Here is a 22,259-nt window from a genome sequence, read left to right on the forward strand (position 1 = left end):
ACGGTGGAGGCAGGCGTCGCTGGGGCGAGCGGAAGCGCAGCAGTTGGCAGCTGCTGGAGTTGGCAGTTGCTGTGGCTCTGGGAATACAAGCCTAGGGTTCCCAGGTACAGAGATGGCATTTAAAACCACGAGACTGGATGAGATCATCCGGGCAAAGGGTGTAGATCCAAGAGAAGAGTCCAGACAGTGAACGGTAAAGTGAAGCAAGTGATACCTCCACTGCCATTCTCGAGAGGTGTCACGTGAATGCATAGAGGACCAAGTCGGGGGTGCGGGGCGGTGGGGGGGAAGGCTGAGAACCCAGGAGGCTCTGGCTGTGGGCCCCTAGAACGGGGCCTACTGGAGGCGGGGCCTCACTTGGGTGTGGGGCGTGGCCTTGGCTCTGGGCGGCAGCTCTGGGGCCGGCCGGCGGCCGGGGCGATGACGTCAGTGCATGACTGGGTTTTTATGAATGAAAGGAATCCTGTGCGTGAGTAATTCCGGGAAGCTCGCCTTACAACTGCGCGCGGCTCCGGCCCCCTGCGCCGCCCGCCCGCCCCATAACAAAACTCGGGAGCGGCGCTGCGCGGAGCCGGGTACCCCGTGAACCGCGGTCCCGATCGGAGAGGAGTGGGGCTCGAGAGCGGCCTGGGACCGCCACCGCGACAGCTGCGGGGACAGCTGCGACCAGCGCGCGCGGAGCGCCGGGCCTGGCGGAGAGCGGGAAGGACGGCGTCAGGGACCGGGACTGCGCTAGGGGTGAGCGCTCCGGGTCGTGCCTGGGGCCGCCCTGTCGGCGCCCCCTGTACTTCTGCCCACCGAGGGGCCCCACTGGTGCTGGCTGGGAGGCGGTGCGCCGGCCGGGGAGGAAGCCAGGGCGGAGGCGGGGGCGGGGGCGGGGCGTGCACGTACGTGACTCTGTGAGAACAGTCCCTGGAGCCGCGCCCAGCACCGTGTGTGCGCGGTTTGTTTACGTCCCCCGGTGGCGTGCATGCGCGTGTGTTCTCTGGGGGAGCGCCCTGGGTCCCGCGGGCTGAGTGCGCACGGTGTACCTCGGGGTGTGTGCGTGTGTTTGTCTGTGGTCGCACGCGCTCCCTGGAGACTGGCACTAGCCGGGTGCACCTTGAAGTGAGTGCGCACCGGTGGCCACTGGAGCAAATGCGGAATAAGGACCCGAGTGAAGGAAGTGGCCCAATCGATGGTCACACCAGGTCTGGAATTTTTTTTTTCTCTCTCCCTCCTCTCCACCCTCTGGCATCCTCCTCCTTCCCACCAGCCGGGAGTGCCGAGCCCCAGTTGTCTCCGGAGTTTCCCCTGGCTGTAGTGTGACATCAGTGTTTGTTTCTCGCCCAGCGCGGGTGCCTGCAGCCTTAGGTAGAGCAGAGGTGAGCGAGCCAGCCTTCTCCTGGCCACCTGGTGGACCTGGTACCGAAGTACGTGGAAGTCCTTCCTTAGCCCCAGGTTTTCTGGCTCAGTATGGGCTGTTCATCGCTGGACTGTCCCATTTCTCCAGTCTCAGGAGAAATAGGGAAGGCCAGAAAGGCCGTGGCAAGGATTGGGGAAGGCAAGACTCCCAGGCTACTCTGGTGGCTACAGTGGCTGGTCTGGATTTCTGAGGCTGCACCTGCTGGATCCTGAAGGATGGCGTGAGGCTGATAGCCACGCTCCTGGTAGCTTCAGTTCTCAGATGGGACTCGTTAGACTGGACCTGCATGTGGACTGCTGGACCCCAGGGCTAATTAAAGACTGGCACACCTAGAGTCCACCCTGGACCAGCAAGATCAGCAGGCAGTGTAATCCCTGGTCTTCCTGCGGGGTAAATGTGGGAGGGGAACACTGCCAGAAGGCACCTGCTTAGGCCGGCAACCCGAAGGATGGCTCGTTCTGGGAACCCCATGATCCTACTCAGACTTTTTCCTTCTTGTTCCCGCTACCTGAGGGTTCTGGAATCCAAGGAGGTGGCAACTGAGCTTGTCAGGGGGCGGAATCAATGATACCTTAACTTTGAGCCCAGTGAGTTCTGCTACCGCTGTGAGGACTGCAGTGTCCACGTCTGCAGCAGGAAGGCAGGAGAGCCATCTAGGGCAGCTGCAATGCACGGCCTGTTTACTGGGGAAACTGGGAAAACAGAGCCAACCCCAAGGCCTGCAGCTGGAGGTGTATGTAGAGTTGGTGGTTGGGGGCCTTGCAGCCAGGGCCACAGGACTTAGGTGGGTCCATCCTCAAAGCTGATCAAGAAACATTCCCCAGTGGGGCTGGGGGTCAGTGGTGAGGGGAAGTGGTTAACTGGCCACTGACAGATGGAAACTTAGCATTGAAAGATCCTATTTCCTCTGAATCCCCAGGGGTCCACTAGGGCCCAGGATCCCTAGATGATGCACTTTTCTTTTTGGTTTGTTTTGCTTTTCGAGACAAGGTTTCTCTGTGTAGCCCTGACTGTCCTAGAACTCACTCTTAGACCAGGGTGGCCTCGAACTCACAGAGATCTGCCTGGCTCTGCCTCCCGAGCGCTGGGATTAAAGGCGTGTGCCACCACCGCCCGGCCGCACTTTTTAAAAAAAGAGTCTTTTACCTGCATGTATGTGTTTGCACCCTGTGTGTGCCTGGTGCCAGGAGAAGTCAGAAGAGGGTCTTGGATCCCTGGGAATTGTAGTTACGGGTGGTTGTGCACCATCGTGTGAGTGCTGGGCACTAAGTCTGGGTCCTCCTCTTCAGGAGCAACACTCACCGCGGCAGGAAGGCCTGGTGAGACCAGTTCTCCTGTGGCCGTGGGTCTGTGGGGCTGCTGGATCCCATCTCAGTGCACAGGGAAGCTTCGCTGTCCTGAGCCTTGCACAGTGGCTGGGCTAGACCCTTAGGGGTGTGTGTGGTGAACAGACAGACAGACCCAGGGACTGCCTTCTGGGAAACAGAGTCCAAGAGCCACGAACAAAGTAGCAGCTGAGATCGGTGCCAGGAAGGGGAAGTAGCAGTAGGCTCCTACTTAGCCAGGGCAGTCACGGAAGGTTTCCCCACGGAGGTGGCTGGGCAGCAGAGTCTGATGGTACGGTGGCTCTGGAACCCAGAGGACAAGGGCTACGATTCCTCACTGGGCTTTCAGGGCTCAACACAGGGCCTGGCATACAGTGGGTGCTTCTTGGATATGTGGGTAGTTGAAGAAATGGGCAATGAATGGGTCCATGTCCTTGGGCTTCAGCGGCATAGGACAGACAGAGGACCACAGGTCCAGGGAGGCAGAAAGCGAGACTGGGGGCTGTAGGGGTCTTGGAGGAATTTCCCCTCAAATGAGCAGGTCCTTCAGGGTGCAGGTGGCTTCCTCCTTCACACACACACACACACACACACACACACACACACACACACACACACACACACAGGAGCCTGTGTTCCTCCTGGCCAATAGTCGTTAGGAAATCCAATCTGCTCACTCATTGGTTATTAACAAAAAGAATGTTGAGAGAGTGGAGGGAACATGTTATCGGCCGGAGGCTCTTCTGTGGCCTGGGGCAGCTGGTAGCATGGGACTGTGGTTTTGATTTTTTTTTTTCAAAGATTTTTTTTTTTTTTAAGTTCATTTTTTATTTACGTAGGTGTTTGTGCCTTAGTGCGTTTATGTGTACCACATGTGTGGCAGCTGGCTGTGGGGGCCAGAGGGTGTCGAATCCCTGGAACTGTAGTTTTACGGGTGGTTATGATCCACTTGATGTATTACTGAGGACAGAAGCTGGGTCGTCCTCTGCAAGGCTCTCCTAAACACAGAGCCATCTCTCCAGCCCTGATTTGGTTTGGTTTTGTGACACAGGGGTCTTATGTAGCCTGAGCCAGCTTTGAACTGCTGGCCTTCCTATTTCTGCCTCTTGAGGGCTGCAGTCACGGTGGACGTGACCACACCCGACTAGCACAAGGTCTCGAAACCTGCCAAACATGGTCAAGTTTGTAGGTTTGTGTCTCTAGTGACCCCTTTGATGCTATTGGAGGTGGAGGCCGAGGAGTGGGTAAGGCAGTGGTGAGGCCATTGTGGTCTTGGTCTGGCTGGAAGAGGAAGTGGTCCCTAGCTGCGCAGGTGGAGGAGAAAGGAGGTTAGGGCTCATAGCCTGGCCGTCTGTGGGCTCATGCTTCTGCCTCCAGGAGGCCCTCCCTGGTTTCCTTTCCTTTCCTTCCAGCGCCTCCACCCTGCTGGAGGCTTTGGAGCTTTACCCTGGGCCAGAATCTGACAGTGTAAACTCAGACATTGCCATTGCTGGGTAGTACCTTAGACTCGGGGGAGGCTGGGCGTGGTGGGCGATCCAGGCCCAGAGAAAGAGAGTGACAACCTGAAGTCACACGGTGAGAGCATGGGTAGCAGAATGGGGCTGGAACCCCGGGGCTGCTGCTTCCCTGCCCTGCTCCCTTCTCCCGGCCTTGCGCCCTTCCAGCAGGGAGGAGGCGCCCCGTGCTCACTGCCAAGACCCAGGCAAACACATTTTTTCCCTCTGTCCTCACTAAGTAAGCAGTCCGGCTCAGCAGCCAGCGAGGAGCCCATGCCAGTGGGTGGGCCGTCTGCAGGATGTCTCGGGTGTACAGCGAGGGGCCAGAGACAGGGACAGGAAGGCCATGGCCCCCGGCTGGTTAGCCGTCATGTCCCCAAGAATGAGCTCATTCCTGGGTCTCCAAAGAATACTAGGAACCTCAGACCTGGAGTTGGCCCTGCTGGCTTCCCCAGGAAGAAGAAAAGCCTTTGAGGGTGGGCACCTCGGGCCAGGCAGACCAGTGGCAGTGGCGTCTCCTTGCCTTGTGTCCTAGAAACTGGGGTCCTGCTGCTAGAAAAGCCAGAAGCCAAAGGTGATGGGAAAATTTGTCCCCCTTCTTGTGTTAGGACATTCCCTCTGTGACTGGCTCACTGCTGAGCTAGGACATTCCTGGGCAAATGTGGGCCTCCATGCACTTTGAGGATGCCCCTGAGGGGCCTGAGGCTAGAGTGGGGGATGTGGGGTTGGAGGAGGATGGGCGGGTCCTAGCCTTCCTAGGGTAGACTGTTCATTGTCTTCTCTTGGGGGGCTGGCTGTGTCGAGAAGGATTCTGAGGCCATGTGAAGGTTCAGTGGAAAACTGAGGTTTTGGGGTTTGTTGTTTTGTTCTGTTTTTTGAGACAGGGTTTCTCTGTGTAGCCCTGGCTGTCCTGGAACTGGCCCTGTAGACCAGGCTGGCCTCGAACTCAGAGATCCACCTGCCTCTGCCTCCCGAGTGCTGGGATCAAAGGCGTGCGCCACCTGAGGTTTTGAAAGATTCAGGGGCTGTTTCATCTCACTGGAAATAAGTGCCTGGTTAGAGTGGTCTGTGCCCAGCCACCCGAGTCCAACCCTGACTTGATCTAAGACTCAAGGAGACCAGAAAAGACAACTGAGTCGTGAGGGGCCAGGCTCTGCTGCTGCCAAGGCTCTGGACCAGGCACAGCACCCAGCACTCAGCACCCAGCAGGTCCTTAGTTAACCTCTGCAGGGAGAGACCCCCTTCTTCCATCGGGTCCCTTGACTAAGCATGTACCCCTCACCCGTCCAGCTGCACACAACTGGCAAGAAGGCCTGGGTATCTGGGGTCACTTGCTCACCCCATCCCTAGCCGACCTAGGTCCGGGCACAGCACAGGTCAAGTGGCCTCCTCTTCACAGAGATGAGGAAGCAGGGCCCGTAGGAGGAGCATACTGTGAGGACGTGTCTGGCTCAGAGTGGCTTCAGTCCTGGGCTCTGTCCTCTGTGGCTGTGTCCCCTCTGTCACCCTCTTTGGGCATTATTTGACCGTGTTATCAGGGAGACTACGAAGATGATGGTAGGAAGGTATCAAGAGTCAGTCCTGAGCCTGCCTGGAGGGGGGGGGGGCGCCTTTAATCCCAGCCCTCAGGAGGCAGAGGCAGGCAGATCTCTGTGAGTTCAAGGCCAGCCTGGTCTACAAAGTGAGTTCCAGGACAGCCAGGGCTACACAGAGAGACCCTGTCTCGAAAAAAAATGGAGAGAAAAAAAAAAAAAAAAAAAAAGTCAGAATTCTGCCTGTATTGCGGACAGGCTGCTGTGTGGCTTCCAGCAAGTGATGTGCCTCCCTGGGTCACTCCTTCCTCTTGGGGTGGTCTCTAGGGCCTTTCCTACACGCAGTTCTGTGGTGACCCTAGCTGGCTGTGCTGACTCAGAACAAGTCCCCAGAGCTGACTGCAGCCCTGACGCCTGGTCAGGCTCAGCCGTTTTACTAAGATGCCAGACCACCTCTGTCCCTCTGTTTATACGACAAGCTTCCACTAAAACTGTGGAAGACATTGTCCCACTTTACAGATGGGATAGTAGAGACCAGAGATGTGAAGTAGTTCTCCTCAGGTTGCACAGCCTGGAGAAAACATGGACAGAACTCAAACTCAGGGCTTGCCTCTCAGCCAGTACCCCTTTCCCTGTCTCCCAAGCCCTGACCTGGGCCCAAGGTCACATGGGTGGGGTCCCTATGCTTGCTCCAATTCTCCTGGCGCCAGTGACATCTGCCTCACGAGGCAGATGGCAAGGAGAAGGACGTGGAGGCTAACTAGCAGGTTTCACTCACACTGTGTTCCCCCATGCTGCTGGTCTTGGAACTTGGCTGGGACACTGACCAGCTGGGTGACCGTGACAGAAACTCCACCCACCCACACCCCCACGGCCTGTTCCCTGCCCCTGTTGAGCCCGGGGCTGACTCAGCTGCCTGGTATAGGGACAACAAGGAAATAAATGGTTACCCCACTAAGGGGGAGAAAGGCTGGGGGACAGAGGGTGCCCGGCAAGACCTGTGGGTCAGGGAGGGCTTCCTACCCTGGGACAGAGAGTGAGCAGGAGCCTGGCAGATAAACTGAGGAGGAAAGTGGAGAGGCGGCAGGGCTTGGAGGCAGAATGGAGGCGGGCTGGTGGGAAGCAGGGTGCGGCTGGGCACGGGGCCTGTCTGGAGCACAACACGGTGTCTGGACTCTGGTCCTCTGGCTAATAGGGATCAATGGGACCCGTGGGGGCGGGGTGCCATGTGGGCCGTGGCATGTCAGATTTTCTTGATGGACAGACACCCTACCCCCCACCCCCTACAGTGTGTAGCTCAGGCAGGGGACTGTTTAAAAAATGCCACCGCAACCAGACATGTTAGCCCACACCTGTAGTCCCAGGCAGGAGGATCATTAAGTTCTAGGCTCTTCTGTGAAATCAAGGAGACACCGCCCCCCCCCAACAGAATCAGCACAGGAAGTCTAGAACTGCCCAAGTCCTGGTCTGGGCCCCAGGTGCAGCTTTTAGATACATCCTAAGAGGCATGGTGGCTTTTGTTTTGTAGAGATAGGGTCTTGCTAGAGATAGGGTCTTGCTTGAACTTGATACGTAGCCAAGGATGGACTAGAAATTGTGATCTTCCTGCTTCCGCCTCCCCAACCCTGGGACCGCAGGGTGTGTGTCACGCCTGACCTAGTGGCTCTTTATCAATCTTAGTTGTGTTTGAGGCGGGGCTCATGTAGCCCAGGTGGCTCTGAATTCATGATCTAACAGGAGGACCTGAACTCCAGACCCTCCTTCCTGTCTGTTCCTGATGCTGGGATCCCTGCCCTGTGGCTCTGCTCCCTTGCAGCCCCCGTAAGACCCTCCTAGCCTTGGGGCCACAGTAGCTGGCAGTCAAAAGTGTCTTGAATGGCCAACTTCCTCTTCCTGCCCCCCTCCTTCCTGCTGCCCGAGCTGCCCCACCGACCCCTAACCCACGGAGAGTTCCTCAGAAGCCCCAGACTGTCCCCACCGCGGCCTGAGTCACAACTGAGAATTCCACAGTTGCCACACAAGCATCTTCTCTGGCCAGACACTGTTCTAAGCCCTGGGGTAAGCCACAGAAGATTCAACAGGGAGACGGGGCATCCTCACAGGACAGACACTGAGCAAGATGCTGCCTGTATGTGAGGGTGGTAAAAGCCTCAGGGTGAGCTGTGCGTGCAAGTGTGTGTGGAGGCCGGAGGTTGGCCCCGAGCATCCTCCTTGATGGCTTGCAGCCCCATATGAACTCAGAGCTCCTGGTTCAGCAAGCCTAGCTAGCCAGCTTGCTCTGGGGAGCCCATCTCCACCCACTCCCATTCTGGGACTACAGGTGGGGTACCACACTCACCCTGCATTTACATGGGTCTTGGGGATCCAAACCCTGGGCCTCTCACTTGCCCTTTTAAATTTTTAACGTTTATTTATTTATTTTTTTATTTCCTGTGCATGAGTATTTTGTCTGTGTACCACGTGTTCAATCCCCAGTATAAAAAGAAAGGAAAAGGATTGGAGAGATGGCTCCGTGGTTAAGAGTGCTTCTTTAACAGGGTCTCATGTAACCCTGGCTGGCCTCAAACTGGCTATGTGGCCCCCACTGGCCTTGAAGTCCTTCTTGATCCGATGCCTCAAATGCTGGGATACAGATGCTGGGTTCGCTGCTCCCCAGTGCCGGGTGCATGGCAAACTCTAGCTCTTCAGGTGATCACTGAAGGAATGAAGGCTTCTGGCCCACGGGGAAGGCTCTGGGTTCACTGGGCACACTCTAGGTTAGGGGATAGCTGCTGTTCCCTCTAGGGCCATGGAGAGTTAGTTACTGGTGTGCAGACCTCAAACAGTTGGGAAATCTTCCCAAAACATGGCCTTGGACAAATGCTGCTGGGAGGACACTGGCATGCTCTATCTTTGTTGTTGTTGTTTTCGAGACAGGGTTTCTCTGTGTAGCTTTCCTGGAACTCGCTTTGGAGACCAGGCTGGCCTCGAACTCACAGAGATCCTCCTGCTTCTGCCTCCCGAGTGCTGGGATTAAAGGCGTGCTCTATCTTGATGGGGTACAGGATGACACATTTGGGCACACGTCTGTAGATAGCCTGTCATCCCAGCACTCAAGAGGCAGAGGCAGGGATAGGGAGTCTGAGGCCAGCCTGGGCTACATGGTGAGCTTGCTGCCAAGCCTAAGGATCTTAGGTGGACACCCTAGCACCTACAGGTGGAAGGAGAGAACTGACTCCGCAGATTCTCCTCCCACCTCCATAGTTGAAACACAGCCAAACGTCATCCCTATGGGAGAGTGGTCAGTGGGAGGGTGCCTGCTCCCTTGGCTCATGTCTCTCAAGTACTTCGTGTCCGCAGGCACCAACTTTGGCGTGGTGAGCCTGTCGTGAAACCGACACGGTACTGGAGAGCGGGGAGGGAGGGGCAAACCACCAGCCTGGATGGACGGTGGTCAGGGAGGACCTCTCCGAAGAGGTGACATTCAGCAAAGACCTAGATAGTGAGTCATAGGGGAGCTGGGATCAGAGGAGGTCCGTCTCAGTTCTGAGGTGGGAGCCTTGAATGGCCAGGGTGTGGAGACTGGATTTTACTCTAAGTAAAACATGAAGAGACCAACTAAGAGACCCGAACTTCGTGCTCTCCTAGGTCTCCAGCCCAGAGGGCACCGTCTGCAAAAATGTCTGTGGATCCCTTATCCAGCAAAGCCCTGAAGGTGAGCTAGCTTCTGGACCACACTGGTTTCTGTGGTCTCTCTCTGCTGCTGCTCCTCACAGAGCGGCGGCATCCCAATTCCCCTTTCCTTCCTGGAAGCCCCAAAGGGTTAGACTAAGCAGCCACAGGGCTAAGGGGCAGCTCACTTCCTTCTGCGCCTGCTGTCCCCATTGAAAGGGGCTTTCCAGGCTGGGTTTCTCAGCTTGGTTAGTTCGAGCCCTGGTGGCCTCCAGTGTGCTGATGGTGGTCTCGGTCACCTTCAAGGTCTTAGCTCGAGTGCAGCAACCGCCAAAATGGGGAGGGAGGGAGGGAGAAAGGGAGGGCGCCCTGGGAAGTGGGGCGGCACCCCCAGCACGGGCCCCGTGCCTCTGTTTCCCCACGGCTCGCAGGTGAAGCGCGAGCTGAGCGAGAACACGCCGCACCTGTCGGATGAGGCGCTGATGGGGTTGTCGGTGCGCGAGCTGAACCGGAACCTGCGCGGTCTGTCGGCGGAGGAGGTGACGCGGCTCAAGCAGCGGCGGCGCACGCTCAAGAACCGCGGCTACGCGGCCAGCTGCCGTGTGAAGCGCGTGTGCCAGAAGGAGGAGCTGCAGAAGCAGAAGTCGGAGCTGGAGCGCGAGGTGGACAAGCTGGCGCGCGAGAACGCCGCCATGCGCCTGGAGCTCGACGCGCTGCGCGGCAAGTGTGAGGCGCTGCAGGGCTTCGCGCGCTCGGTGGCCGCCGCCCGCGGCCCGGCCGCGCTGGTGGCCCCCGCCAGCGTCATCACCATCGTCAAGTCGGCGCCCGGCCCCTCCCCCGCTCCTGACCCCGCCCCCTGCTCTTAGTACCCGCCCCTTCCCCCGACCCACGCCCCTCCGACCCGACTCCCTTCCCCAAGTGCCTGAGTGCCTCCTGCTCCCGGTCCCGTTTCTCTGCCACTGTTACCCGGCGTGATGACTTCACATTCCTTTCCTGGGCTCTTTCTAACTCTTGCAGGCCCCCAGACTGGGACCTGATGGCCCTGGGGAGGGGGCAACTTTGCTAAGTTGTGAGGGGGACGTTGGGGTCCTGGGTTTCCCTGGGCTGAAAGTCCATCTCAGATCGGAAGCGAGGTGGTGTCGAGATGGCCCGGAGAAGAGCTGGCGGGAGAGGCTTTGGATCGACCCAGTATGCCCTCCCGAACTTCCCACGACTTAGGACTAGGTGTGCCTTGTGGGGCTGCCCTGCTGGGAAGCAGAGCTCAAGAGACCTCCCAACTCTGCTTGGGACCTAGGAATGTCAGGCTTTCCCCAGCTAAGTCTTTGGACCGGACCAGCGGAGCTCAGTTGACAGATGGGGTAGCAGTCAGGCAAACGGACCCAAGGCCACACAGAGCTGAGTGGCTGAGCTGCAACCCCATTGGGGCCTTCTCACTGCTGCCCTACCATTCCAGCCGCGGACTGACCTCACGGGGAACACACAGGGACCCCTCTCTGCCTGGGAGACCTTTGTCTAGGTGGTGGGGAAGACAAGCTGAAGGAGAGAGGAGGTGACGCTAAGGAACGAGGCGAGGAGCTGGCCAGCCTGAGGAGGGGCAATGAAGATGACCTCTGTGGTAGGTAGGGACAGACACTAGGGTCCTGACGCAGGCAGATGAGAAAAGGGGGGGTCCCTCGGAATTAGGGCTTCCGCTTTGGTCCGGAGTATCCGTGGTGGTGTGGGGGCTGACCACTGGTCCCCTGGGAAGTCTGGCCCTAGCACCTCCCCAACACTGTATACAGCTGACCTTCTACACTTATTTATTGCACGAATCTAAGTTATTCTCGCCAGCAGAGCCCAGCTTTCTGCCCTGGGAAATATGTGGGCCCTGGGCTGGACTTTATATTTTATATCTACAAATAAATCACATTTAATCTTATATTTAGGGAAAGCTGGATGGCAACAACGAGGTTTTTTAAAAATTGCCCAGCTCCCAGAGTTATTTATTTTCTGACTTAAAGTGAGCCAGTTATCTGCCTTGAGTATTTTGTAGACTTTCTGAATAAAGTCGAGTTCTCTTTTTCCACAGAGAAGTGTATATATCCTGGAGTGTTCTGTGTGGTCTCTGAATGAGTGGCCTGAGACCACTTTTGGGTCTTGGGAACTTCTGGGTCATGGGAGGCTAAGTCCCACGCTACCTTTTACAAGCAGGTGTGGGTGGAGCCTGGGCAAGGAAAAGCTATGCTCAGTCTGTACACAGTCCCAGGTGGAGAGAGAAGTCCTGGGTTTTCAAACTCTGTCTACCGCTTTCGCGTAGGTCTCATTTGCTACAGCCCCGGGGAAACTACTATCCTGTGGACTTGAAGGCCCAGAGAAGTAGATTGCTGAGTTCTGGCCAGCAGGCCCTCAGCCTTAATCTTCCGTCTTGGGAGGGAGGGAGGTGACACCCACTCATTACTCGGTCCTGTCTGGTAAGGAATGGAATACTCTGGTCTTCAGCCAGAGAAATGGGTTGGAACCCAACTGGTCTTTTTCTGGGGGATACTGACTAGTTTCTCGCTGTACCCGTTTCCTTTCAAATGAAGGTGCTATGGACGCATGGTCTAGAAAAGCCAGAAGGGCTGCCAGTCCTAAAAGTGTTAACAAATGACAGGCCATAGGACTAGGGTGAGGACCTTGTCTGTGGCTGGTCAGGAGGGAGAGGGGCCAAGGAAAGGGGTAGAGTTGGACTGTGGGGAAGAGCTAGATCACGTGGCTGGACCCACAGAACTGCCTCCCCTTCAAATTGGGGCTGTGCCAACACTCCTTCCTGAGAGGCTAAGCTCCGGGCCTGGCGGCAGGAAGGGGTGTAGGTGGGAATGAGGGTGCCCAGATGATGTAGCCTTTTACCTTCGCGGAACAGGCTGCCTGGGAAGTTCCCCGCCCACACACATTCCTGCCATGCCTGTCAGCCCCAGGCTAGACCTTAGAACGGCACGGTGCCTGGGCATGGTGCATGCAGGAAAGGTACTAGGGCCTGGTACCCCTGCCTTAGGCCTCCTGGTTCCTAAGGATGGAGGATGGGCTCAGAGAAGCCAAGGCAGGCCTTTGACCTTTTGGGAGATACCGACAAAAAGTTCACCACTTACCTCTGGAAAAAACTGGACTGAGGCCCAGCCCTCGTGGGGATGGGGAGAGGGTGAGCACTTTGTGGTCAGCTGTCTGTGCAGAAAGAAGAAACTGTCCATTGGGGACGTGGAACCTGATTTCAGTTCCAGACATCATAAACACCCCCCATGACCCACATACACATGGAACACAGGAAGAGGGTGGACATCCCCATCCACGGCCACTACACTTCTTCCAGACAAAGGGGGCAGGAAAGAACCTCACCGGCAGGCAGAGGAGTTTCGGTACAATCTATATTATCTCATGTATATTTTTCCTGACTTCATTTGCTGCTTCTGTCACGCATTTAAAATATCACAGAGACCAAAATAGAGCGGCTTTCTGGTGGAAGGCATGGCAGTCACAGGACGAGATACAAAACTAGGGGTTGTCTTCTCATACATCATACAGTTAATTTTCAAGTATTTTCTTTTATGTACAAAGAGCTACTCTATCTGGAAAAAATAAAAAATAAATGAGACAAGATAGGTTCTGCATCCTAGGGAGAAGGAATGGGGCGGTCGGGTACAGGTTCCTGTCCCGTGTTCCCATGGACCACAAGCTTCCTGCCACTGAGCTCCCCCACAGCCTCGCCGACCATGCCCACAGGCAAGTGCCAGGGTGGGTGGGGACCAGTGGGGACAGAAACCAGCAACATCCTTTGGCCTGGAAGGAAGGGAAAAGTCTGAGAAACAGACTGGTGGAAGCCATCCCAGGAGGGAACCATGGCCACGCCCCAAGGAGCTCCCATCTGCCAGTGCCTTCCTGGGCAGCTTGGGACCAGCTGGCCAGGCCTACTGGGTGGGTGGGGCTGAGAGCTGCCCTCCTGCACCCCACATGCTGGCCTCTAGGCCATGAGGAAGGAAGGAGAGTAAGAGGTTGCTAGGATGCAACAGCCCCATGAGGCCCCTCCCCACGGACCCTAGGGAAGGAACCGGTTTGTTCCAGAAGTGACCAGAGGGAGGTCTTCCAGCGAAGGCCACATGGGCAGGGCTCTTCCTTCCACATCACCCTGCCCACCTCCAGAGGCTGCTGAAGCCAAACCCAGGTGCTGTCTGGACCCCACTCACCAGGTCCTCCGCCCGCTCCCTTGGAGGCTCCAGCCCTGGAGGCAGATCCAGGATGTGAGTGTAGAGGGAGCCAGGGGAGAGGATGAGGGGTCCCAGACAAGGACACCTGACCTAGAGTCCTGAGTGCCAGCAGCTCAACACGGAAGTGCCTGGGACTGACTGGGGACTGGGGAGGGGCTTTCATATGTGACTAAGGCACAGAAGAGATGAGCCAGGGGCCAGAGGGAGCAGAACACCAGGCCCTGCATGGCCAGGGGAGCCAGGGGTCTGAGACCACCCCACCTTGACCCCGCTGCACAACCATCCCTCCAGCCTCCCTCTGGAAGCGGTCTGAACGTGGAGACTCAGACTTCTTCCATGACCCAGGAGGGATAAGCCCCAGGCAGAGACCAGGACCTAGCAGGAGTCTGACTGCTCCATCGAGGAGGAGCAAACCCTGGCACAGTCAGAAGTATGGGGGGGCTCTGCCCCAAACTATCAAGAACTGGACCCAAGTGAGAGAGCAGGATGGCCTGCTGGCTGTCCCCAGCAGGCCACAAGAGCCAAAAGGCAGGCAAGCCAAATGGCCACAGTGAGGACACCCAAGGGCCCAGAGCCCCACATGTCACCCAAGGGCCCATAGGCACGGAGGCATCCTTCCTAGGTGGGCCCCGAGGCTCCTGGGGTCTGGCTCTGATCCTTGCAGCATGCCAGGCAGGCCTAGGTTAGGAGAAGGGGAAGGTCCACAGAACATTCACTCTCCTCCTCCTGCCCAGAATGAGACAAATCTCACACTGGACAAGGACGAAGAGGGAGGGGCAGGCAGGTGGGAAGATGAGGTCAGGTCTGGGTACTGCATGGTGTGCGTGGGCTGGGCCTGACAGCCTCAGCAGATAGCTGGCTGGGAGGGGGCTTGGGATGCAGCTTCTGGCCAACACACAAGCATTGGGGCCCAGGCATGGCTGGTTCCAGATGTGTCCCAGTACAGGATGGGCAGCAGAGGGGTGGCAGCTGCAGCCGGCGTCCCCTGCTCTTGCCCCAGGTAGTGCAGGGCTGGCCGTGTCGACTCATTCCTGAGGCCTGTTCCTCTGGAAGCGATATGCGAGTGTTTCTGGTCCAATAAATAAAGGGGCCACAGCAACACTGTGCGGGCGACTCCCCGGCCTGGCTGGAGGCTGGAGGCGGCGCCTCTCCTTCCCGACCAGTGCCCACACTTAGAACTCATCATCGGAGCTGAGCAACAGAGTCTTCTCGTTGTCACGGGCACCACTGAGGCTGTGGGACCGGGAAAGGCTGTGGGTGCCACCGCGCCAGGTGGGCCCAGGCTCCAGAGTAGACTGCTGCGTGTACTGCTGGTAGGCAGGGGAGAAGTTGTGGATGGCATCCTGCACAATGTCATGGGGGTTCATGGTCTCTTTGAGGCTGCTGGAGATGCTCTTCATGGGGGCACAGCGGCCTGCAGGGAGGAGGCGGTGGGGCAGGGCCAGAGCAGGAAGAGGGAGGCTTGGTCAGTCCCCTGCCACTGCTGCTGGGTCGGACCCACCCCAATGCTCTGTTCACCCCCACCCCGCCCCCCACCCCAGACACGAAAGAGGGCAGGAGAACAGTGCTGCTGCTGACTGGGAATGAACACAGGGGGCTGCGAACAGAGCGAAGACGAAGGGAAGAGGCAACTCGTCCCTGCGAAGGATGCTCACAGGTGGGAAGGGACCCGGCAGAAACGGGAAACCCGCAGGCAGTCACCTGGAATACCCCAAACCGTATGCCAGGCCTCTACCTGGGAGGGCTGCTGGACCAGGTACCAGAGGCCCCACAGGAGCAGGCTGGCCTGTTGGCTATCCCTCTAAAAGGGCAAGAACTCACTCCTTTGGCATGATTCCAACCCCTCCACCTGCAGAGGTGCCCTACAGGATTGGGGGGTAGGGGTGGAAGCACAGTGGAGGCCACCAAGGCAAGCTGGAGGGATGAACACAACCCTGGGCCAGGACTCCCGCGGGACTCACAGTCTCTCCACTCTCTGGGTGCTCTGTCTTGGAGACACTGCTAAACGCCCCTGCCATTTCTTTAGTGGACACTGTGTCCCAGAACCTAGCAGGGTGTATTTCAAAATTAAGAACGGAACGAAGCAGCCAAGCTCTACAAAGGGCAGCCCCTTTGGTAGGTGCTCAGGGCTCTTATCCAGGAGTGCCAACTGGGAGGAGATGGGTACACAGAGGAGCTACAGAAACACATGCCAGGGACAGGACCAGACTGACGTGCAGGACGGATGGACGGGCAGACAGAGGAGAGAGCAGACCTACCGTATGGGCCGTATGTCAGCACTGCCCGAGGCCAAACCCAGGGCAAATGCAGGGTAAAGGGGCAGGGAGAGAAGCCGGAGGGATAGAGAAGACAAGAGACAGCTGAGTGAAAATTGCCGCCCACCCCAGGCCCAGTGACACCCCTTCCCCCCCATCACCATACAGCCAGGCTGCTCTGGCTGCTGCTCAAGGACAGTGCCCAGGCGAACTGGGGTCATCCTGGTGGCAGTGGAAGTCCATCCCACAGCTGGGTCGGGGCCTCCATTCCCACTTCTCCCAGGGTTTGCTGGAGCTACACCTGCATGGAGCCCCGTGCCTTGCAAAGCTCATTCCTCTACGTAGATTTGGAAGTCAAGTCGCAGAGTGACTGCAGAGCGGCCTAAGGTGAAGCCGGGAGGAACTGGGGGCCCCGGCTAAGAGGACAGACCGCGGCCTCAGCAACAGAAGCTTGTCCTGGGTGGGCTGCTTCTGCTGCAGGGTAGGGTGCATCTAATGGGGGGAGGGGTGCAGTCTGGGGGTAGTACATGAAAAGACAGCTAGGTCACCAGTAAGGCGTTCCTGGAGAGTCTACAACACAGCACCCCTCTGCTGTAGATAACCCAGCTTGCGCCTGCAAGCAGCCTGGCTCCAGGCCTCAGGGCCTGTTAAGTCAGGTCTAAGGGACGGGGATGAGTGTTATCAGATGTTTCCCACTGCAGTCCAGCAGGAAGCAGGGGGCACCAGAGAGCAAGTGACTCAGCACAGAGTAGGGACGCCACCAGGGTGGCATCTGGAGGCCCGAGTGTGGCAGAGCGCACACGCCAGCAGAGGCATCTTAAGGTTTCTTCCCAATCAGGACAGGAGCAACAGAGGGAAGAGGCAGGGAGTCCTGTGCCTGTGGACCCCTAAGACTCTCCATGCCCAGCACGGGGACCTGTGGTGGGCACTGAAGCCCGGGGAGAGGGGTTGTCTGGCTTCCAGCCCTGGGGAGAAGCTGGCAGCAACTGGTGACAGATGCCTGGGGCAGGAGGCCTCCCTCTCTGGCCTGCAGTCTCTCACTGTGGATGCCAGCCTCAGGCATTCCCCTCAGGAACTGGCCTCTGCCTTGCTGGCCCACTGCCTTCCCAGGCACCAGAGAGCTTCTCAAGGCTTACGCATCACAGCCAATCACAGAAGTGCCCAGGGGGGCCCGACCCACTGAGGTCTCTCTAGGGCGCTCTTCTGTACACCAGAGGCTACAGGAGCCTCTTCAACAAGGATTAGCAGTGTAAAAGCAAGCTCTGGCAACTGCCTCTGCCCGTGCTTCTCCCAGGGAAGCCCTTTCTGCCCTGGGTTCCTTGAAGACTCTCACTCAGCAGACAGGACAGAGCAGACTCCGCACAGTCATGTCTGTTCACTCGTCTCTGTCCCAACTTCCTTCTTTGTTCTTTTTTCTCACACTAACAGTAACCCTCCTGCCTCAGTCTCCCGAATGCTGGGATTACAGGTATACACCTTTCTATAGCACCTGTGGGTCTTCACACTAGGACCTAAAGGGTGAACCTCGCTCCCAGAAACAAACGGGGGTCCCTCTGGGCCCCCCTGTTCTCTGACGTCAGCTCCCTTTCAGAACAGACAGATGCTGGGTGGGGGAGGTTCTGGGGCCAACCTCAGGAGGCTGGGGTCCCGCCCTAGGAAGCTGGCTCGTACCTTGAGCGTCCAGCCTCTTGTCGGCATAGACCTTGTAGGTGAAGGCATGCCGCAGGGCCAGGGCTGCGAAGAACATCTCGATACAGATGATGAAGTCCTGGTAGCCGGCAGCCACGGTGCCCTCGCCCACGGACACACGGGCTGAGTTGATCTTGGGGATGGCCCCACATTTCTCTAGGATGGCCAGTAGCATGCCTGCACAGAAGAAGCACCGTGCGGTCACACACTGGACCCTTCCCACGCCCTTCCTCAGGCTGCGAGCGCCACACACTCCAGGGTACGAGAGGGTTCATCCGCTCCTAGAGGCAAGGCTGAGGACACAAGCCAAGGCCTCCACAAACCCCATCCTCTCAGCTACCTGTCATCAGAACACCGGGACATCACTCACTGGACAAGGCTGCACTCAAGTTTCCTGCAAGCCCCACCCCTCCCAAATGCCCAGTGGCCAAGGTATCTCTGAGTTCCGGGGCAGGACATAAAGGACAGCACTCTGGCTTCGGACCCACAGATCTGGGAACATGGAGGGGAGAGATGGACTCAAACGGAAGTGGAAATAGGCTGTGGTCACCAGGCTGAGAGGAGGCTCACCTTGCCAGAAGGAGAGAAAGATGACGGACTTGATCATGAAGAACTTGAGGACGGGGCTGTAGGGACTGAGCAGCTCCCGTGTGGCGAAGTAGAAGAGGAAGAGCGCGTAAAGGGCCAGGCTGACCGAGATGTTGTAGATGATAGTCACATAGAGGTACCCACTGGCGACACTGTGGACAGGCATGCTGTGGCTGGGACCGACCCAACGAGGGCAGGCCGCCCCTCCTCTGCCCTGCCCACAACCTGTCTCCACGGCTCACAGCTGTGCTCTCCAGCGAGGCACAATGAACCACTGGAGGGAGGGGACACTGGGGATGTGCTACAGGGGTGTGCCTAGGGGCAGGCCAGTCTTCCACTACCAACTCGCTCACTCACATGGTGGCCCTGCTCTGAACCCATTCCTCATGGAGGACACTAGAGGGAAGCCAGGACTATGCTGGAGGCCAGGTCACAGTGGGTACCCTAAGCTCGCTCTGCTCTCTCCTCCCGACCTCGGTGTGCCCGTCCGCCTAGGGGGGCTGTGGTGCTGGTTACAGGCAGAAAGAAGAACTCGGAGCACAGGGCCGGGTGTAAGGCCACCTCACTAACCCGCAAATGAGAAGGTGTGACCAGTTCACACAGTGGGGTCTTTATATCCGGGGCTGATATAAAGGCCTCCCAGGGCTCGTCAGAGCAGGCACCACCTTCTGAGACTCACCCACGGCTACCCCTGCACACCCTGGGTACAAACATGGGCATGACTGGCTAAGAGCTGGCACCAGGACCAAGCGCCAAACGGCCACTGCCAGGCTCAGGCTCAGAGGTTCGGGGAGGAAGATCACAGGTATGGGCTGTACAAGGCAGGGCACCCACCCTTGTGCCAACACACCCACAGGTCCCAGGGGAGGACCCCTGCTTACTCAAAGTCTCCGTCCCGGTACTTGCCGAAGGCCTGGAGAATAACGGTGCTGACAGCCATGAGCGGCTTCACCACACAGAACTGTAGGGTGGCCTGTGTGGGAGACAGACAAGACGGGATGAAGCAGGATGTGGAAAAGCACCAGCCCTGGCAGCTGGGCCTACGCTGGTGGCTGGGGAGGGAACTGTGTGTGTGTGTGTGGGGGGGGACGGGGAACGGGGACAGGGTGTGTAAGGAGACACGGGGCCCAGCGGACCAGGAGGAGAAGACACCTTAGAGACCGCTGGGAGGATGAGGGCCTGCAGGAGGATGGGGAAAGGCAGGGTCAAGGCAGGGGGAGCAGGTCCAGGCCAGTGGGATGGCACTCGTCTGCCAAGCCTGCTGGTGTAAGTTGGATCCTCAGGACAACACGGTGGAAGGAAAGAACTTCCTGCAAGTCACACCCACACACGGACACACAAACAATAAACAAACAAATAAATAAATAAGTGCATGCATACATACACAGAAAGGAGCAGGTCATGGAAAGAACTTCCTGCAAGTCACACCCACACACGGACACACAAACAATAAACAAACAAAGAAATAAATAAATGCATGCATACATACATAGAAAGGAGCAGGTCATGGAAAGAACTTCCTGCAAGTCACACCCACACACAAACAATAAGCCAACAAAGAAATAAATAAATGCATGCATACATAGAAAGGAGCAGGTCACGCAGAGGCTCACCCAGGGCAGAGTGTGAGCAAGGACAGGAGTGGGTACTAGGGAGAGCAGCAGGTCCTGGACCTCATGCTCTGGACAAGTGGGCTCTAATGAGGAGCTGGCCACACAGGGAGCGGGTGAGGACAAGGAGGGGACATCCCTCTAATATGTAGGAGACCCAAAAGGTACATGGGAATTCAGGCCTAGTCAGCTATTGATTGACTGCGGTCTTTCCGGCAATCACCTGGTCTCCAAGTAGCCATCTGGGTAAATGTTAACGTAACCCATGCCCACAGCACAGGGCTGCCAATATGGGATGGAAGAGGGGGACAGCAGTGTCTTCTTGAGGCTGCCCATTCTATGTGCAGTCAGGCTTTTTCAAACTCGCTCAGACCCGGGAGGCCGTGCTAAGCCAGGCCCTACAACTCCTGTAATCCAGTGGGGTGTCCGCACCACCCACAGACCCCCACTGACTTACGAGTGTTCACCCTCAGCCAGGAGCCCTGAGTAAAGGGGTGGGCACGTGAAAGTCCAGCCATGTGGACTGGCCAGCGTGGCTCTGGATAGGACCCGTGGCTGGTAGAAGGGCAGCCTGGGAATGCATCTCTGCCCCACTGACGACCTGGTTTGTGCTGTGGGAGAGCCATGGCAGACAGATGTGACAGGAAGCCCCACAGCATCCCTGGGCTGCGAACCTCCCCCCAGAGGGAGTTCGAGGAGGGAGGAGATCGGGGGTTCACACCCCAGAAACTGAGGCAAAGGGCTGCACTGGCAATCGCAGCATGGAGTCCGAGGCAGCAGGCCCCAGAGTCTGTCCGGCTACACCACGGGTCAGTCTGAGATCCACAGACCAGGCTAGATGTCCAAGTCCTGTGTCAGTCCCAGGAATGGGTAGGCAGTCCTTTCTGACCTTTCAGACCTCTGCTGGGGGGCCAGGGGTCACTGATCCCAAACTCTCTACTTCTCCCCCTTCCTCTCTCCTTTCCCTGCCTCTGCCTCTCCCCCTTCCTCCTTCCCTCCTCCTCCTCACTGGCAGTGCTAGGGGCAGAACCCAGGACCTCACACAGGCCAGGCGAGTGCTTTTCCACCACTTTGTAGCCCAAGCCCAGGAATTTCCACTTCTAACAAGTGCTCCAAAACTCAGTCACTGGGCGCAGGGCCCAAGGACATCCTGGCCCACCCCGTGGCTCTGGAATGAAGATACTGTGAGTGCTGGGGGCGCCTGCTGGGAGCCCTCGGGTGTTCCTGTCCTCTCACTGCCCGTCCGCCATGTCAAGGTTCACCGGCGGCGGAGCCCACAGGGCAGGAATGATCTGTACCTGCTGACAGTGATGGGAGGTTCACTCTGCTCCCTCCGCTGCTCTAGAGGGCAGAACTGCGAGGACAATGTAATGATCAAAAGCGGCTATGAGTCACGCTGGGCCCTGGACTGGGTGGCTGAACCATGTAAACAAAGGCTCTGCAAGCCCCACCCTGGACCAGGACAGTTTTAACCCCTTCTGGGCCACTCCACGAGAGAGATCCTGAGGCTCCCTCAGGGAGGCAGAAGCAGTAGCAGAACTGGAGCCCAGGCATGTCTATACTGTTGTGTTGGGTAGCCATGCTGTGGCCATGAGGCCTTCACAGAAACTGAAAACAGGGTGGCCCTAGGGTAGGCTGGGGTGTCCTGGCAGGAGGCAGGGCGGGCATTTCTCTGGATTATTTGGTCATGCTGGAGGGGCTGACAGAGGGCCTGCAGAGGCCCAGGACAGTCATGAAGACTGGGTGTGGCACCCTCAGATCCTATCTCCCTGAATGAGCCAGAGCTGCACTAAAGGCTTATATCCACTGCCTCATCTGTTCCTTTTAGTCACCCCTTGAGATAAGTATTGCCACCCCCATTTTATAAAAGGACAAACAAGCTCAGAGAGGTTAAGCAAATGGTCTGAGGTCACATAGTCAGACAAGCCGAGAAGTGGTAGCTAAGGAAACCAGAAGCTGTGGCGTTGCCAACTGGAATGTGCGAGGGTAGGGACCACACAGTCCTGTCTGTTATGTATCTTTAATGCCTAGACCCTCTTGCCCAGACACAGGGATGAGTTTTCAAACTGACAGTCTAGAACTCTAGTGTCTCCAGATCAGCTTGGGGACAGCTGGGGACCAGGGGACCTCCACAGGTCGGGAGAAGGTCAGCACGCAACAGGAACTGCCCTCCGAGACACAGGTCGGAACCCGTGTGTCTAGCCTGGTCCTCCTGACCTGGGGCTGCTGCTAGGCACACACCTGTTTGCAGAACCGCAGGAATCCGATGGAGTAGGTCTTTCCCCAGAGGCAGCACGTGCCATACATACAGCTTGACCTAGGAGAGACGAGTAGAGAGGGGTAGGAGATGGGGAGGGTGGGAGGGGGAAGGCTGCCCCCCCCCTCATCAAACAAGCCAGGGCACAGGGTGGGAGCAGAAGCACTGAAGGAAAAGGAAATGCTGTAGGAGGGAGAAACGCCAACAGGAAAGGACAGAGAGGGCCAGGGAGGA

General features: G+C 57.5%; 2 protein-coding genes across 5 annotated transcripts in view; one reads left to right on the top strand and one right to left on the bottom strand.

Moving 5' to 3' along the window:
* Nucleotides 1-471: 471 nt before the first annotated feature.
* Nucleotides 472-11,490, top strand: Maff (MAF bZIP transcription factor F). Of its 2 annotated transcripts, none has more exons than XM_006979145.4 (3): nt 472-738; nt 9,386-9,452; nt 9,841-11,490. In XM_006979145.4, exons 2-3 carry the CDS (start codon nt 9,417-9,419, stop codon nt 10,273-10,275), a joined length of 471 nt encoding a protein of 156 aa, XP_006979207.1. In that variant the 5' UTR covers nt 472-738; nt 9,386-9,416; the 3' UTR covers nt 10,276-11,490. The 2 variants fall into 2 exon arrangements, with proteins under 2 accessions (XP_006979207.1, XP_006979206.1); XM_006979144.4 differs by lacking the exon at nt 472-738 and adding an exon at nt 995-1,190.
* A 1,285-nt stretch (nt 11,491-12,775) lies between these two features.
* Nucleotides 12,776-22,259, bottom strand: part of Tmem184b (transmembrane protein 184B) — a 42,367-nt gene continuing 32,883 nt past the window's right edge. For 2 of the 3 annotated variants that reach the window (XM_076556329.1, XM_076556330.1), the window contains exons 5-9: nt 22,010-22,085; nt 19,040-19,131; nt 18,141-18,310; nt 17,553-17,747; nt 12,776-15,040 (exon numbers count right to left, since the gene is read on the bottom strand). In XM_076556329.1, the coding sequence (XP_076412444.1) occupies nt 14,799-15,040; nt 17,553-17,747; nt 18,141-18,310; nt 19,040-19,131; nt 22,010-22,085 (775 nt within the window). In that variant the 3' untranslated portion in view covers nt 12,776-14,798. Of the gene's footprint in view, nt 15,041-15,884; nt 15,906-17,552; nt 17,748-18,140; nt 18,311-19,039; nt 19,132-22,009; nt 22,086-22,259 lie in introns of all 3 variants that reach the window. The other variant, XM_006979146.3, reaches the window with a different exon arrangement.

This window comes from Peromyscus maniculatus, chromosome 20 (genome assembly GCF_049852395.1).
Source record: "Peromyscus maniculatus bairdii isolate BWxNUB_F1_BW_parent chromosome 20, HU_Pman_BW_mat_3.1, whole genome shotgun sequence".
In the NCBI taxonomy this organism is placed as follows: domain Eukaryota; kingdom Metazoa; phylum Chordata; class Mammalia; order Rodentia; family Cricetidae; genus Peromyscus; species Peromyscus maniculatus.

Bases quoted from the DNA above. Each gene is read 5' to 3' on its own strand.
- Maff (XM_006979144.4), top strand. From the start codon at position 1,138: ATGCGGAATAAGGACCCGAGTGAAGGAAGTGGCCCAATCGATGGTCAC. The intron at 1,191-9,385 runs GTCTGGAATTTT...GTGCTCTCCTAG, and splicing joins CCAATCGATGGTCACACCAG to GTCTCCAGCCCAGAGGGCAC. The intron at 9,453-9,840 runs GTGAGCTAGCTT...CACGGCTCGCAG, and splicing joins TATCCAGCAAAGCCCTGAAG to GTGAAGCGCGAGCTGAGCGA.